At 48.0% G+C, this 15,000-nt stretch overlaps 1 protein-coding gene across 1 annotated transcript in view; it reads right to left on the reverse strand.

Annotated features, from left to right (window-relative positions):
• Positions 1–15,000, reverse strand: part of igsf3 (immunoglobulin superfamily, member 3) — a 185,102-nt gene that overhangs the window by 58,321 nt on the left and 111,781 nt on the right. The window contains exons 4-5 of the mRNA XM_062534772.1: positions 7,096–7,482; positions 169–630 (exon numbers count right to left, since the gene is read on the reverse strand). Of these exons, the coding sequence (XP_062390756.1) occupies positions 169–630; positions 7,096–7,482 (849 nt within the window). The remainder of the gene's footprint in view (positions 1–168; positions 631–7,095; positions 7,483–15,000) is intronic.

Here is a 15,000-nt window from a genome sequence, read left to right on the forward strand (position 1 = left end):
GTTTGGTATTAGAGAACCATGTTTAGGATGATTTCTAGGAGGGTTTGGTATTAGATAACCATGTTTAGGATGATTTCTAGGAGGGTTTGGTATTAGAGAAACCTGCTTCCTAGTCTGTTCCTAGTGTTTCTCTGGGAGTGTTTGAGGGTGTTAGTGGCGATCTCTTACCGACGCTCTTGACGGTGATCTCTTTGGCGGCCGACTGCTCTCCCAGGTGCTGCCAGGTGCTGTTGGGCTCGGGCCCGGTGCGTATCCACTCGGTGACGATGCAGCGGTACTGGCCGGCGTCGGTCGGGTAGGCGTTGTAGAGCGCCAGCGTGTAGGTGTCGGCGCGTGGCCCGCGCGTGGCCCGCACCTCGCCGTAGCTGCCGCGCTCCAGGTAGGCGGGGCCCAGACGCACCGTGCCGTCGCGCTCCACGCTCGCCAGCTCCACGGGCTCCGGACCCGGCGGCGCATCCTCGCCCTCGTTGCCGTTGGCGGCGGGCGCCGAGGTGGGACCGGACGAGGGGGGCGTCCACTGCCAGGAGACGGAGAGGCTGCCCCACACGTTCAGCACGGTGCAGGTCAGGATGACCGGGTCGCCCTCGTCGAAGGAGGAGTTGCTGGACAGGGACACGGTCACGTTGCTCTCTGCGGACGGAGACGAGCGAAAAAAGAGAACAAAACATTGGAGTTAATAAAACACGAGATGAGAATGGAGGAGAGCAGGACGGTTGCTCTCTGCAGAGGGAGACAAACATGAGAGAAATACGGAGAGAAACAGAAACACACAGAAACACATGGCGAGGGTGGAGGAGGACATGGACATGAAGGCATGGAGGGAGCAAGAGAGGGACTGAGAAGGAGAAACAGAACATATGAATAAATGAAAACAAAGGCGAATGAGAAGAAATGAGACACAGAGAGCGCAAGTGAGAAGGAGAGAGGGAGTGAGGGATGTCTGAATCTCCGGTTCCTTCCATCTCCGTCCTCCATGAGAGGGGACTGCAGGCCGTGAGGGAGAACTAATAATTGTGGCTCTATAGCCGCGGTGATGGACACCTAGCAGCCCTCTCCCTGCATGCATATGAATGGCCTGCCTTCCTTCCTGCAGAGCACCCGGCTCATTCATCAGCCAGACAGTAGCCTGAGGGCTGCCAGACACACACACACACACACACGGCAAGGCAAACACACTCCTGAAAGACTTGAAAATCACACTCTTTCACACTCAAGACACACACACTCAGACACACACGCACACTCAGACACAAACGTTCAAAACAAACAGTCTAACTCGCAATAAATACTCTCTCTCTCTCTCTCTCTCTCTATCTCACTTTCTCTCAGCAGCACACAATTTTACATACACTTTCAGAAACACAAACGCACGCACACACATGCATACCATCTTTGCTAACCTATCCCTCACCACCTTGCCTCCTTATCGAGTGCACTGGCTAATCATTATTCCAAACAGAAGGTGCGCTAACCCAACACCGAGAGGCAAGCTTCGTGTGTGGACTGTGGGCTTTAAGTTGCAAAATATTCGGCGAAAGGTGGAGAGTCAATGGATACTGAAGTAAATGGTGCGTGTGTGTGTGTCCGTGTGTCTGCGTGCGTGTGGATGTGTGTGTGTGTGTGGATGTTTCTTCTTCTCTGGTGCTTTAAATGGCAGGTGTTTTTCCAAGAGCTGTAGTACGGATGGGCAGCCTCAGTATCAGCAGGGATTACCATGATTCCCTGTGTGTGTGTGTGTGTGTGTGTGTGTGTGTGTGTGTGTGTGTGTGTGTGTGTGTGTGTGTGTCTGAGTGTGTGTGTGTGTGTGTGTGTGTGTGTGTGTGTGTGTGTTTGTGTCTGTCTGATTGTGTGTGTGTGTGTGTGTGTGTGTGTGTGTGTCTGTGTGTGTCTGTGTGTGTGTGTGTGTGTGTGTGTGTGTGTGTGTGTGTGTGTGTGTGTGTGTGTCTGAGTGTGTGTGTATGTCTTCATGAGACTATGCTGGGATGAGTGTGTGGTGTGTGTGTGTGTATATGAGTGTGCTGTGTGTGAACAGAGTAAAAAAAAAGAAGGTAGGAGAGAGAGGGAGAGAAGGAGAGAGAAAGGGAAAGAGAAAGAGAAAGAGAGGTAGAGTCTCTGTGAGAATATGGATCAAAGTGTTTAGCGGCTGGCGCAAGTGTCGTTCACTGGGGGTTTTCTCTACACTAATGCTCCTCTTGAGAGACAAGTAACAAATTCAAACTTTTCAGGCAGGGGCCATGAAGGATGAGGCTGTCAATCTCTCAGAGCGAGGACCTTTTTTTTTTACTTGCGACCAATACTCCCTGCCTGGCATTTTATGGAGCAAATCAGCGGTTTCATAAAACGACACCTTCGGAAAGGCCAGGCCTTGTGGCTTTATTCACACCCACATGAACAAAGCCCCCTCAATTTAAATCTCCCTAACTTCCTTTGACTTTCCTGTGAGCTTGAAAACTTCTGGGCTCTGAGAGAGAGAGAGAGAGAGAATGTGTGACTGGTACATGAGGGAGAGGGAGAGGGAGAGGGAGAGGGAGAGGGAGAGGGAGAGGGAGAGGGAGAGGGAGAGGGAGAGGGAGAGGGAGAGAAATAAACACCCTAGTGTCCTTTTTCCCTCTTTTAATGTCAGTCCCCTTAACTTTTTCCCTTCTTTCTAGGGTTGGGCATCGATAACCGGTTCCGTCTTGGAACCGGGTTTAACTTATCAATTCCATCGACATCGTACGTCTTTTTTGTTATCGATTCCCTTAACGATTCCCTCAGCCTGCATGACGTCAGACTTTTTCCGGTTTTCCTGAAATTTTGTGTTACTACACGCCCTCTGCGACGACTCATACTACAAGTCAAATCGTGTAAGGGTAGTAATACCAGCAATATGTTAAAACATTTGTCCGTGAAGCATGGGATTAAGCTCCAAGAGTGTCATGTGTTTGACAGACTACGGAGAGGTGCTAACGTTGCCCGGTCCAGGGCTCCAGAGTGCATATGCGCCCAAAATGTTTAAGAGTGTGCCTGAAAATAATTCTAGGTGCACCTGACGCTGCTCGGGTGAAAGCATACGTTTCCTTCACAAGTTTTAATTGTAGACTATGCGTGCAACTTTGCCAAACTGTATAACCCCTTGGCCCGCTCTCTCTCCCTCTCCCTCTCTCGTGTGCGACACCCGCCCCTCGACATGCACATTCACAATCGTGAAAGCAATGACGCATAGAAGACAACTAGCGACATTATAATTAATTTCGGTTAGCATCATAGCGTAGGCTACTGCACAAATTTGATTCAAACTCTTGCATTGAAGTTGACTGATCATCTCAATGTTTTCCAACTCTAAGACTCAAAAGGGCCTGTCCCAAGGAGACAAAGTATTAGCCTACCTTGCAACTTAAACACACGTGGGGAAACTGAACAGTCCAACCAGTAGACTATAATAAGCTAGCCAACTATGCTACTTTGTTTACAATTTGAGGCTTCAAGCCGACAGCTGAATTAAAGAGGCAGAGTTGTAATATGAATAGTCATGAATGTCATGAATATCAGAAATGTCAGTAGTAGGCTATAGATTAGAATATATAAAGAATTATATTTTATTATATATATACACTGTAGGCTATATATACATATTTATAATTCTTTAGAAAGAATATGTATATTCCTTATTGTGTTTTAAATAAAGACAAGCTTTTTCTACGCCTTATTGTTAAAAAATCATTCACATTATATGAAAGGAGAGAGATAAAAGGTGACCTTTTGGCGTTAAAGGCGATGCAACGAAAAATGTGGGTGCACCTACATTTTTTGGGAATCGATAAGAGAATTGATAAGGAATTGGATTGATAGGCAGAATCGATAATGCCATCGATATTGATAAAAACTTATCAATACCCATCCCTACTTCTTTCCTTCTGTTTTATGTTCCCAGCGCTTCAGATGAATTTACAATCCAGAGACTCAATAAAGTGCATTCTGCTTGATGTTGTTGTGTCTCTCTCTTTCTCTTTCCTTTCTTCATTAAGATGCTGTACACTTGCACTTCCTGCTCTGCTCCAGTGGTGCGGGTGTAATTAGGAGAGGGCTACGCAGTGTGCTATCCTTTATAGAAGCCCTTGATCCGTGTGACGGGTCAAAGAAGGGCGCTCAAATGCCAGCGTTTTCATCAATCTGTCTCTAACTCGTCATTCTCTGTCCCTCTAATATCCTTCGCTTCCTCTCTCCCCCTCTGTGTACAGCTCTGTCTGTTTGTTCTATTGGCTCCATAAAGGTCTCCACTCGTACGGAGATGCAGAGAGGCCCTCTGGCTGTGTTCAGCTGCCGTAGTCCTCCTGCACGCAACCAGTCGTCACCCGGGACGGGAGACATGAACTCAAGGCGAGTGGGGGGAGGGAGGATGGGTGGGTGAACTGGTGCTACAGGGAGGAGGAGGAGGAGGAGGAGGAGGAGGAAGATGAACCAGTTCCTGATTACTACCCCCCCCCCCTTCCCTTTTTTTTCTTTTGAGTTGCATTATTTGTCAACAACAAAGAGACGCGGCGCTGCGATAATGAAGACAGAGAGACGGAGCTAACGTCAGGGAGGAAATGATGCAGGAAGTAGAGGGAGTTTAAAAAAATATATAAATAAAAATACCCCCGCCTGGCATTAACGATGCCCCGTGGGTATTACTTACAGATGCTCCTTGCCCTCATTTTAAAGGGCACTGTCGGGGAGACGGAGCAGATCCCCTCCACTTCGCCTATCTAATGCACTACGGGCGGCTGGAGCCACTTTTCTTTAATGGTTACTCCTCCCCTCAGGGTTAGGTGGTCAGCTGAAGAATTCTTCTTTTCTTTTGGAACATTCCGGTAAGTCAGACACAGGGTGCATGGGGGGGCGGGAGGGTTTAGCTTTAAGGGGTTCTGCTCCAGTGAGCGTCTGCAAAGTCGCAAGAGAGAGAGACAGAGAGAGAGAGAGAGAGAGAGAGAGAGAGAGAGAGAGAGAGAGAGAGAGAGAGAGACAGAGAGAGAGAGAGAGACAGAGAGACAGAGAGAGAGAGAGAGAGAGAGAGAGAGGAGAGAGGGAGAGAAAGAAGCGAGATCAAGGGTGATGTGACTGAGGGTTCTAGAAAGTCTAAGGGCCACGGTCTACTGGAGCGGACCCGGGCTAAAGAGGCCAGAGAGAATGGGTCTGTGATTGCTGGGGTCGGCTAAAGGGCAAGACCAGCACATGCAATAAGTGACCAATTAAGTGGTGCAGTGATAATACGCTGAATGGACCTAATCTGGTCTGAGTCTGAGTTTAGGCCACGATGCCCTGAGCAGAACCTACCAAGTTAAAACTTAAGGTGATTAGAATGATGGTCAACTTGATAACTTAAACTTACCTGAAGATGCTAATATATTACCTTCCTACCTACCTAAAACACACACAGACACACACACACACACAGACACACACACACACACACACAGACACACACACACACACACACACACACACAGACAGAGAAAGAGAGAGAGAGAGTAGCAGTAGAGAGCCCGGCTCCATTGCTCTCCTCTCCTCTCCTCTTCTCTGGCTCTCGTCACACCCCTTCATTTCACGCCTGTTAGCCGAGCACCTTATAGCTCTCAGGAACGCCGCACCAGCCTCAGCTCAGCACTCGCTCCTGAAATACGGCGCCGGAGAAATGGGGGCCTGGGGAATCGCTCCTCTAAAAGCCTTTTGTGTGTGTGTGTGTGTGTGTGTGTGTGTGTGTGTGTGTGTGTGTGTGTGTGTGTGTGTCTAGCCCGGGCACCACCTCACCTATCTGAGACGACGCTCTCTTTTAAACACCACAGGACTTTCACACTCTGACAAGGCACTTTTCTCTTCATGATTTGTTATCTATTTTCTTTCGTTCTTTCTTTTCTTTTCTTTTTTTTTGGTTAGAGGGGAGAGCAGGTGGAGAGCACCTGGAATAGGAGAGAAAAGAAAAGAAAAAAAAAAGAAAAAAGAAAGGACTGGAGTGGCTTTGTGATGGTGGAGGAGGCTGAGGGGAGAATTGGCTCCGTAAGGCTTCAGTGTGCCGCTGAGAAAGGAGTCCCGCCACGGTGAATAGAGGAAGCCATCATGCGGCTACTAATGACGCGCCTGCCCGCTGCTATTACACAAATCCATTTACATGCCGTTCCCCACTCCCCAAAGCCAGGGGTTCGGGGTGGTCTGGACTAGGATAATCTCCCTCCCTCTTTATATCCTCTCTCTCACTTTCCCTTCTAATACTTCTCTCTCTCTCTCTTCCTCTCTTCTCCTAGGAGGGATACGGCAGTTGAGGCTTAAGAATGGCGAGACGGGCTGAACCAGGAGGAGAGGCTGAGCTGGGGCATTTGGGACTTCTCTGGGTTCTTCCACAGGCGTTGCACCATTAAAGCTTCGGGTCAAATGAACGAATGATGAAAGGAGGAGTGAGAGGAGAACAAAAAAGACTCGCCAGAGGAGGGGGTGAGACAGACATGCAGACATCGAAAGATGAAAGAGCGTACCGATTTAGAGACATATGAGGACTGATTGATTAAACGATGGATGGATGGATTGATTGATAGATTGACAGATTGACAGATTGACTGACTGATCAATCCCTAGGATGATACAGTAACAATAACAAAAATAAAAACAATAGATAAACAGCCCGATAGATTAAATGATAGAACAATAGACCAATAGACAGACGTAATGATTGTGTGGTAGCTTCATAATTATCAACAGACAGACAGACAGACAGACAGACAGACAGATAGAAAGATAGATAGATAGTTAGATAGATTGATAGATCGATAGACAGACAGACAGAGATAGACAGAGATAGACATAGATAGATAGATAGATAGATAGATAGATATAGATAGATAGATAGATAGATAGATAGATACAGACAGATAGACATTGATAGATAGATAGATAGATAGATTGACAGATGCAGACATACACAAACAGATAGACAGACAGAGATAGACATAAATAGACATAGATAGACAGATAGATAGATAGATAGATAGATAGACAGATAGATAGATAGATAGACAGACAGACAGACAGACAGACAGACAGACAGACAGACAGACAGACAGACAGACAGGGTTCTCTACTCACTGAGTGGGGAGACGGTGATCTGCACGTTGCGCGAGCGCTTGCTGCGGTCGATGAAGTCGCCGGTGAGCGTCTTCTCGCGCTCCGTCACGCGGCAGATGTACTTGCCGGCGTCGTCGGGGAGCAGCCGCTGCAGCCGCAGCAGGTGGACGCTGGCGCTCTCCTTGCGCACGGTCAGCTGCCCGGCCGCCTCGCGCTCCAGGTAGCCCGCCCCGAGGTTGGGCACGGCGTCGGGGCCCACCACGGCCACGGGCGAGCTGCTGAAGACCCACGACACCGAGAAGAACCGCTCCGGAACCTTCTGCGCCTCGATGGTGCAGCGGAGCTCCAGCGGCTCGCCCGCCGTGTAGGCCCGACGCTCCGTGGTCACCTGGATGCTGAAGTCACGGTCTGACCAGGACACAGAGAGAAGCAGAGAGAGACAGAGAGGGAGTGATGCGAGTTCAGTGTGTCCCACAGATTAGAAGGCAATGTGTGGTGGTCGCCCATGTCTGACGGGGGGGGGGGGGGGGGGGGGGGGGCTTTTTATCGCTCTCCTTTCATATAATGTTTTTTTTTTTTTTTTACCAAGATGTGAAGCTTGTCTTTATTTGAAACACACACACATTATGTACTTATTTACATTATATAGGCCTATACTGACATTTCGGATATTCATAACACCAAACTTTATGCAGATTATAGCCTACTACTCATATTACAACTCCACTTCTTAAATTCAGCTGTCTGGTTGAAGCCTCAAAATATTGTAAACATAGCAGGCTAAGCTTATCATACTCTACTGGTTGGACTGTTCAGTTTCCCCACATGTGTTTAAGTTTCAAGGTCAGCTAATACTTTTTCTCCTTGGGGACAGGCCCTTTTAAGTCTTGGAGTTGAAAAACATTGTTGGTCAGTCAACTTGAATGCAAGAGTTTTACTCAAATGTCTGTAGCATAGCCTACTAATGATGCTAACCGAATATAACAGTAATTTAGCTAGTCGTCTTCTGTGCGTCAATGCGTCCACGATTGTGAATGTTTTATTTGGATTAAATGTGCATGTGGAGGGCGGCTGTCCATTGAGCGCGCACGAGAGCGGGCCAAGGAGAATGAGTTACTTGTACTGTTTGGTAATTAAGTTGCACGCATAGACTGCAAAAGTTGCGGGAGAACTTTATGCTTCTACCCGAGCAGCGGCAGGTGCATCAGTGCGACAACCGATGATCTCGTTGGTTTTCATGGAGACAGACAGCCGGGGTGTGCACGGAGGGTAGGGGCTGTGCGTGTTTGTGTGTATGAGAGACAGACGCGCGAGTGACAGAGAGGGAGCGCAGGGAAAGGAAATTCAGCTTTACGAATGCTGCGTGTTTTTCAATAGCGTTTCAAAATAAGAATAAATAAATAAATAAATAAATAAATAAAAGAATAACGAAACGCAATATGTGGCGGCCGGTGCTGAATCTGTGGCGCACCGCCACAAATTTGTCTATGTGTGGGAAACACTGGAGTTAATAGACATACGTATGCACAGTGTGTGTGTGTGTGTGTGTGGGGGGGGGGGGGGGGGGGGTGTGTTGTGTTGTGTTGTGTGTGTGAGTGTTGGTGTGTGTGTGTGCGTGATGATCGAGTCATGTGTTATGAAAGAGAGAGAGGAGCATCTGTATACAGGCTGGTGTATGACTGCTGTAGTACTTATTTATTTGTCTATTATTCTTTTTTAACATTGTATACATTTTATGCTAATGTACTTTTTAAACTTTAACCCTTAATGGATGGGTTGGCTCTTAACTGAATTGCCCCTCGGGGACTAATCAAGTTATCTGAACTGAAGACACAAGTGCGCACACATATGCACGCACACACACACACATACACACATACATACGCTGCTCTTTATAACTCTCACACATTAACACACTTCTATCCCTACCCATCATACTATTACTATTTCTAGCACCGTTCATTCTGTATTGACGTTTATACCCATACTGCAGTATTTATTTTCTTTTCTTTGGTGAAATTACACTGTCTTTCATAACTCTAGCTTTGCCAACACTGCACTCCAAAAGTGAAGCGCTTTCGAATTTTGAGGGATAAAGTGTGAGTCTGCATGTTGATGAAAACGTATTCATGTACAAATGCGACTTAAGTGTGTGTTTGTTTGCTTGCTTGTGAGTATGTGTGTGTCTGTCTGTGTCCATGTGTGTGCACGTGTTTGTGTGCGTGCATGCATGTTTGTGTTTCAAAGATGAAAAACTGATACGAGGCCAAAGGACTGAAAGAGTATCTGTGTAACAGGATGCTGGAGGGATTACTTGTACTTGTGTGAGAGAGAGAAAGAATGCAAAAGAAGGCAAAAAGAAAGAGCTGAGAGATCAGAATGAGCACATGGAGTGAGAACACAAGGAACATGTGAGACTGTAGGAGGTGAGGAGAACGAAAGACAAGAAGAAGTGACTGGCAGATGAGAGAGAGAGAGTGTGTGTGAGAGAGATGAAGAAAAGAAGAGATGAAGAGTAAAACATGACAGAAAGAAAGAGGATAGAGAGAGATAGAGAGCGAAAGAGAAAGAGATGAAAAAAGAATGTGTGACTACTACACAAGAGACAGAAAGCGAGAGAGAGATGGGGGAGAGATGAAGAAAAGAAAGTGTGAGTAGAACATGACAGAGAGAAAGAAAGAAAGATGGAGAGAGATAGAGAGTGAAAGAGAAAGAGATGAAAAAATATTGTGTGACTAGTACATAAGAGAGAAAACGAGAGAGAGAGAGAGAGAGAGAGAGAGAGAGAGAGAGAGAGAGAGAGAGAGAGAGAGAGTAAGAGAGAGAGAGAGAGAGAGAGAGAGAGAGAGAGAGAGAGAGAGAGAGAGAGAGAGAGAAAGAGAGAGAGAGGGGAGGGGGGGTAGAGGGATGAGAGTATTAATCACCAGATGGGACTGTGAGTTGACACAGAGTTAACCCAGTGCTTGTCCACCGCTGCCGGGTGTCGTCAGATCAGGATAAATGCAGCCTTCACAACCCCTAATCTAATGGAAACAGAGTGGGAGCGTTTGCCGCACCGAATGGCAACTCAACTGGAGAGGCTCGTAATAAACGACCAGATAGTTGTGCATAATTACATGTGGGATTTCTGGCCTTTTTCGCTTGCTCCGGATGCCTGAACGCTTCCCCCATACCTCTCTGTCCACAAGAGTACGGGAAACCGTCCAATTAAATCTCAATGTTGTGCTCTGAATCAAAAACGACAACAAAAAATCACAGCGCAGCCTGACATCCCCTCCGGACTCCTAACAAGTTTACAGAGTACAGAGTCAATTCTGATTGGGAGGTGAATTGCTGAGTTGTTGGCTGGACTCCAAACATGAATTCTTGCAGACCCACAGTGTTGCTTTGTTTCAGCAATTAGAGGAAAAAATAAGAATCCACGGGACTCGGTGTAGACCTCTCCTGTGCGGAACATTGGTCAGTTTCCGTTCAATTTCCCCCGTTTCTGCCGTCGTCGTTCCCTACGGCCACGATTATGTGAAGTTGAAACGGGCTTCCAAACAGCAGTACCACCGTCAAGAGAGGAAACAAGCAAAGAAAACACACACACACACAGACACACAAACAAACAGTGAAGCACACACACTACCTCCAAAAGCCATCTCTCGTGTGGAGCTTGGCCTCGTTTAGAGAATCGTTTTATCCGCCACGTTTACGGTACGAGGGGACTGCTGTTTGGAGTATCATGCTGCGGAACGGGGGGATATAAAATTACGGCGCATTTCGCAAAGCCACTGAGCGGCTAATGGCGGATGTGAGCGGAGCGCATCCGGAAACAAAAGGCCAGTGGCGGTCTGTTTCGCCGCCGCGGTGTCAAACCAGCGGGACGTCCTCTAGAACGCCATTAGGATTCCACTGACTGCACCACCACTGGTGTCTTCAAAATGGGCATAACAAGAAGGGCTTCTTTTTTCCAGAGAGGCCTGGTTTGGAGTCTAATTGGGACCCTGCACGGGAGTAATTTGTCAAGAAACATTTTCCTGAGGCTTGTCTGCAGGTTAATAAATGACAGTTTTGGGGAAGCGGATGGTTGTCAAAACAAGACTCCATTGAGTCAGGCTACACAGACTGACTGGATTGGGTAAACAGAGATGAAAAAAGAGAGATGGAATTTCATCAGAGAAAGCAGAAAAGAGCGTTGAGAGATGAGAGGGAGGAAGAGAGACAGGGATGGGGGGTGAGTGTGTGTGTGTGAGAGAGAGAGATGAAGGTCTCAGGTGAAGAATAAAGGTGTGCAGCTCCTCTCTGAGATGAGGACAAAGGCATGAGACAAATTAAGAGGGAAATGTGATGAGAGCAGAGGATATGAAAGATGGCCAAAGAATTATAATAAAGAAAACACGCAGAGGAGAGATAAGGACATTTATAATGGGGAGAGAGGACGAGAGAGAGAGAGAGAGAGAGAGAGAGAGAGGGAGTGTGTGTGTGTGCGTCCGTGTCCGTGTGACGAGATTGGGACGAGCGATGTGGGTGGCCCTTGAAAGCGAATCCTAATTGCGCCAGCGCGCCCGATGCCCCAGCTTTATAGGCTCAGATGATTACCCAGTAATAGGCCCGGGCAGCGCTCCCAACTCCTTCTTTAATACAGAGGTACAATGCTTAATGAAGGAGTTCCGTATCAAAGACCAAAGCCAAGCGCACTCTTTTTGTCATCCTTCAAGGCACCTGATACATTATAGATTAAAATGCTAAAGGCATAGGCATTTGGGAAGAAAGTAAAAGCACCACCCTTACTTACTCACTCACTCACTCTCTCTCTCTCACACACACACACACACACACACACACACACACACACAATCTAGCATCCTCTTGATGTCCTTCACCTGCATATGGAAATGCCCCACCGCATGTCTGGTTTGATCTTTTGGGGGAGTGGGGGGCGGGCTAGCTTAAAGCCATCAAGGCTGGATGTACTAAATGAAACTAGGTCAGGGAGTCCTTACCCACTAAATGCATTGTGGGTACCTGTAGTTCTCGCAGTGAGAAACTGATTAAGAAACTGATTGAGGTTCTCTCACTAGCTTGTGCGTTAATAAAATTCGTTTAGCGCGAGGAGGAAAATAAGGGCCGAATTATTCCGCGGTAATTTCTGCTAAGGTTTCAGGCCGCTTTTTAGATACGCCGACGAGCGAGGCCCTTCTGCACACTGGCGTGCGACGGAGACGGAGACGGAGACTCGTTTGTTTTACGGCCGCTCCCTCTCTCTCTGTCTCCTCTGCTCACTTATTCATCCCTCGTTTCTCAGCCGAGGGAAGGAGGGCGGGGGCGGGTCAGACGAGCGATGGCAGGAGGGAGGACGAGGACAGTGATCTATGTCTGCTCGCTCCTCAAAGTCCGCTTGTTCACTGTCAGCTGGAGGTGAGAGCGGGTCGACTGCTTATCGGATAATTATCACGGTGGCTCGAGGACTCGCTTCTTCCCCCTGCTCTCTACGACTCTATTTTATAATCCACCCCGCATGACATTTAATATTCACTCCCTCATATTCTCTCTCTCTCTATCTATCTCTATCTCACTAGCTCTCTCTCTCTTGCTCTCCTTTACTGTCACTCTCTTTTCTCCATCTGTGTGTCTCTTCTTATCTATTCTCATCTCTCTCTCCCTCTCTCTCCCTCTATCTCTCTCTCTCTCACTACCACAGGGCACGCCGCCGACACGTTGACAATAGCCTTCTGATTTCACAACATTCATCGACAATCAAGTGCTTTCTGTCTGCGCCGCACAAAAGCGGCTGTGTCTCTAATTGGGCCACAAAGCCGTCTCTGTGCTGCGGCGCGAGCGGCTTTGCGCCGAGAGCGAAAGAGAGAAAGAGAGAGAGAGAGAGAGAGAGCGAGATGTGAGTCGCGATAACGCGTTTCTTCACCCCTTGACGCCCTCTCGGCAGAGAGCAATCACACTAAACGCGGTCTGACGCAAGAGCGGGAGAGTACCACCGAAGCCTCTTGACTCTTAGGGCTGTGAGGGTTTAGAAGTTCAATCTGCGCTGGAGAAGGCTGTGGAGGCTTTAGACACGGAAAGTCAGCCCTTTTGTTCCTTTTTTTTCTTTTTCACCAGTCACTGGATAGGCACGCAGACAATGGAGAAGAACAGCAGAGGGAGGGAGGGAGGGAGAGAGAGAGAGAGAGAGAGAGAGAGAGAGAGAGAGAGAGAGAGAGAGAGAGAGAGAGAGAGAGAGAGAGAGAGAGAGAGAGAGAGAGAGAGAGAGAGAGAGAGAACAAAAGTGGTGTATTTGTGGGATGGTTGCACAGATGTCTGTGGCCTCCTGCCTTTCTGTGTGTGTGTACGTGTGTGTGTGTGTGTGTGTGTGTGTGTGTGTGTGTGTGTGTGTGTGTGTGTGTGTGTGTGTGTGTATGGGTAAGAGAGAGAGAGAATTCAAGCCTGCCAAAACTATCTCTGCACAACTAGGACTGGATAAAAGCCACATCCTGTCTCTCTCGCTCTCTCTCTCTTTCAAACACACACACACATACCAGGCTCTCATGCCAGCCCAGTTCTCTGAAACCTATAATGAAATTTCTAAAACAACTGAAAAGAAACAATGAAGTGAATGCTTAAGCTAAGCTTGAGTAAATGGCTTCATACAAATGGACCATTTGCTGATGATGACAACAATCCCATTACCAAAGCATCACGCCAACATTAGGTCAGAACAACACACACACACACTGGACAGAGAGATGTCCAATTGTCTTTCACCATAGACACTTTAACACACTTTAACACAGACACCGCATCCTCACTCCCCCCCCTCCTCCCGAGTGAAGTCTAAGCATCCTTCCGATAATGACCAGGCCAGCGCTTCCTGTCTCCGCAGCTTTGCCGAGGCCATTAGGCTTCCAGCTCCCGCCGTCACGGCTCAGCTGACCGGCGCCTTGTCCCCCTCACACACAGACGGACACGCCGCCGCTCTGGAGAATACTCATGAGGGCGCGTCCACAGAGACACGGGGCGAGGCCATCCGACCCGATGTGGACGGATGCACAGGCAGAGAGACAGACATGGCCATGGCCATTGTGTGTGTATGTGTGAGAGATAGTGTGTGTGTGTGTGTGTGTGTGTGTGTGTGTATGACTGAGTCTGAGAGTGTGTAATAGTGCGTGGTGAGTTTGTGTATAAGTGAGTTTGTGCATATGTGTGTGTGTGTGTGTGTGTGTGTGTGTGTGTGTATATGTGTGCATGTGTGTATGTGTGTATGTGTGTATGTGTGTGTGTGTGTGTGTGTGTGTGTGTGTATATGAGCACAAGTGTGTTGGACACGGACGTGCATTCAGAGCGACAGACAAAGCGCCACGGTCATGGCCAGACTCCTCACTAGGCCGGGGATTTGGGGAGAGGGGGGAATGAAAAGCCCGTCCACACCGGTCCAGCGGGGACAGAAGCTTAGCGGTCAGCGAGCTGGAAAAGGAGATTACGGAGACGAATCAGATGCCATCATTCCAGCGCCCGGTCGCTGAATGCCGTGGAAAATCCCTGATCCGGGGGGTTAACTCAGGTGAAACCGCGGAGCGGGCAGAAAAAGGGAAAACTACTGGAACGGGTCCTAATGATCAAGAGAGAGACGTCCAGAAAGTATTTTCTCGGCGCACGCACACACGCATTATGTTCTCGATTCTCAAATCGTCCATTAATAATATCCACCTCACTTTACAGTTTACAAGCAGTGGCCCTGGTAATGATACAGCGTTTTAACCGTAATTTAAGCCACTTTAGTTTCCTCGAGCTTTAAAAAAAATCAATGGTGGATATGCGTCTCATCAGAATGCGCGGGGAGAAGGCAGAATCCAGCCTTCAAAAAGTTCAGTTCAGTCAAGAGGACATTAACTGATGGCGCGACGGTTGCTAAGAGACAGGTGGAATGATTAGCGCACCTCTGCGCTAACT

This window comes from Sardina pilchardus, chromosome 4 (genome assembly GCF_963854185.1).
Source record: "Sardina pilchardus chromosome 4, fSarPil1.1, whole genome shotgun sequence".
NCBI classification, from domain to species: Eukaryota; Metazoa; Chordata; class Actinopteri; order Clupeiformes; family Clupeidae; genus Sardina; species Sardina pilchardus.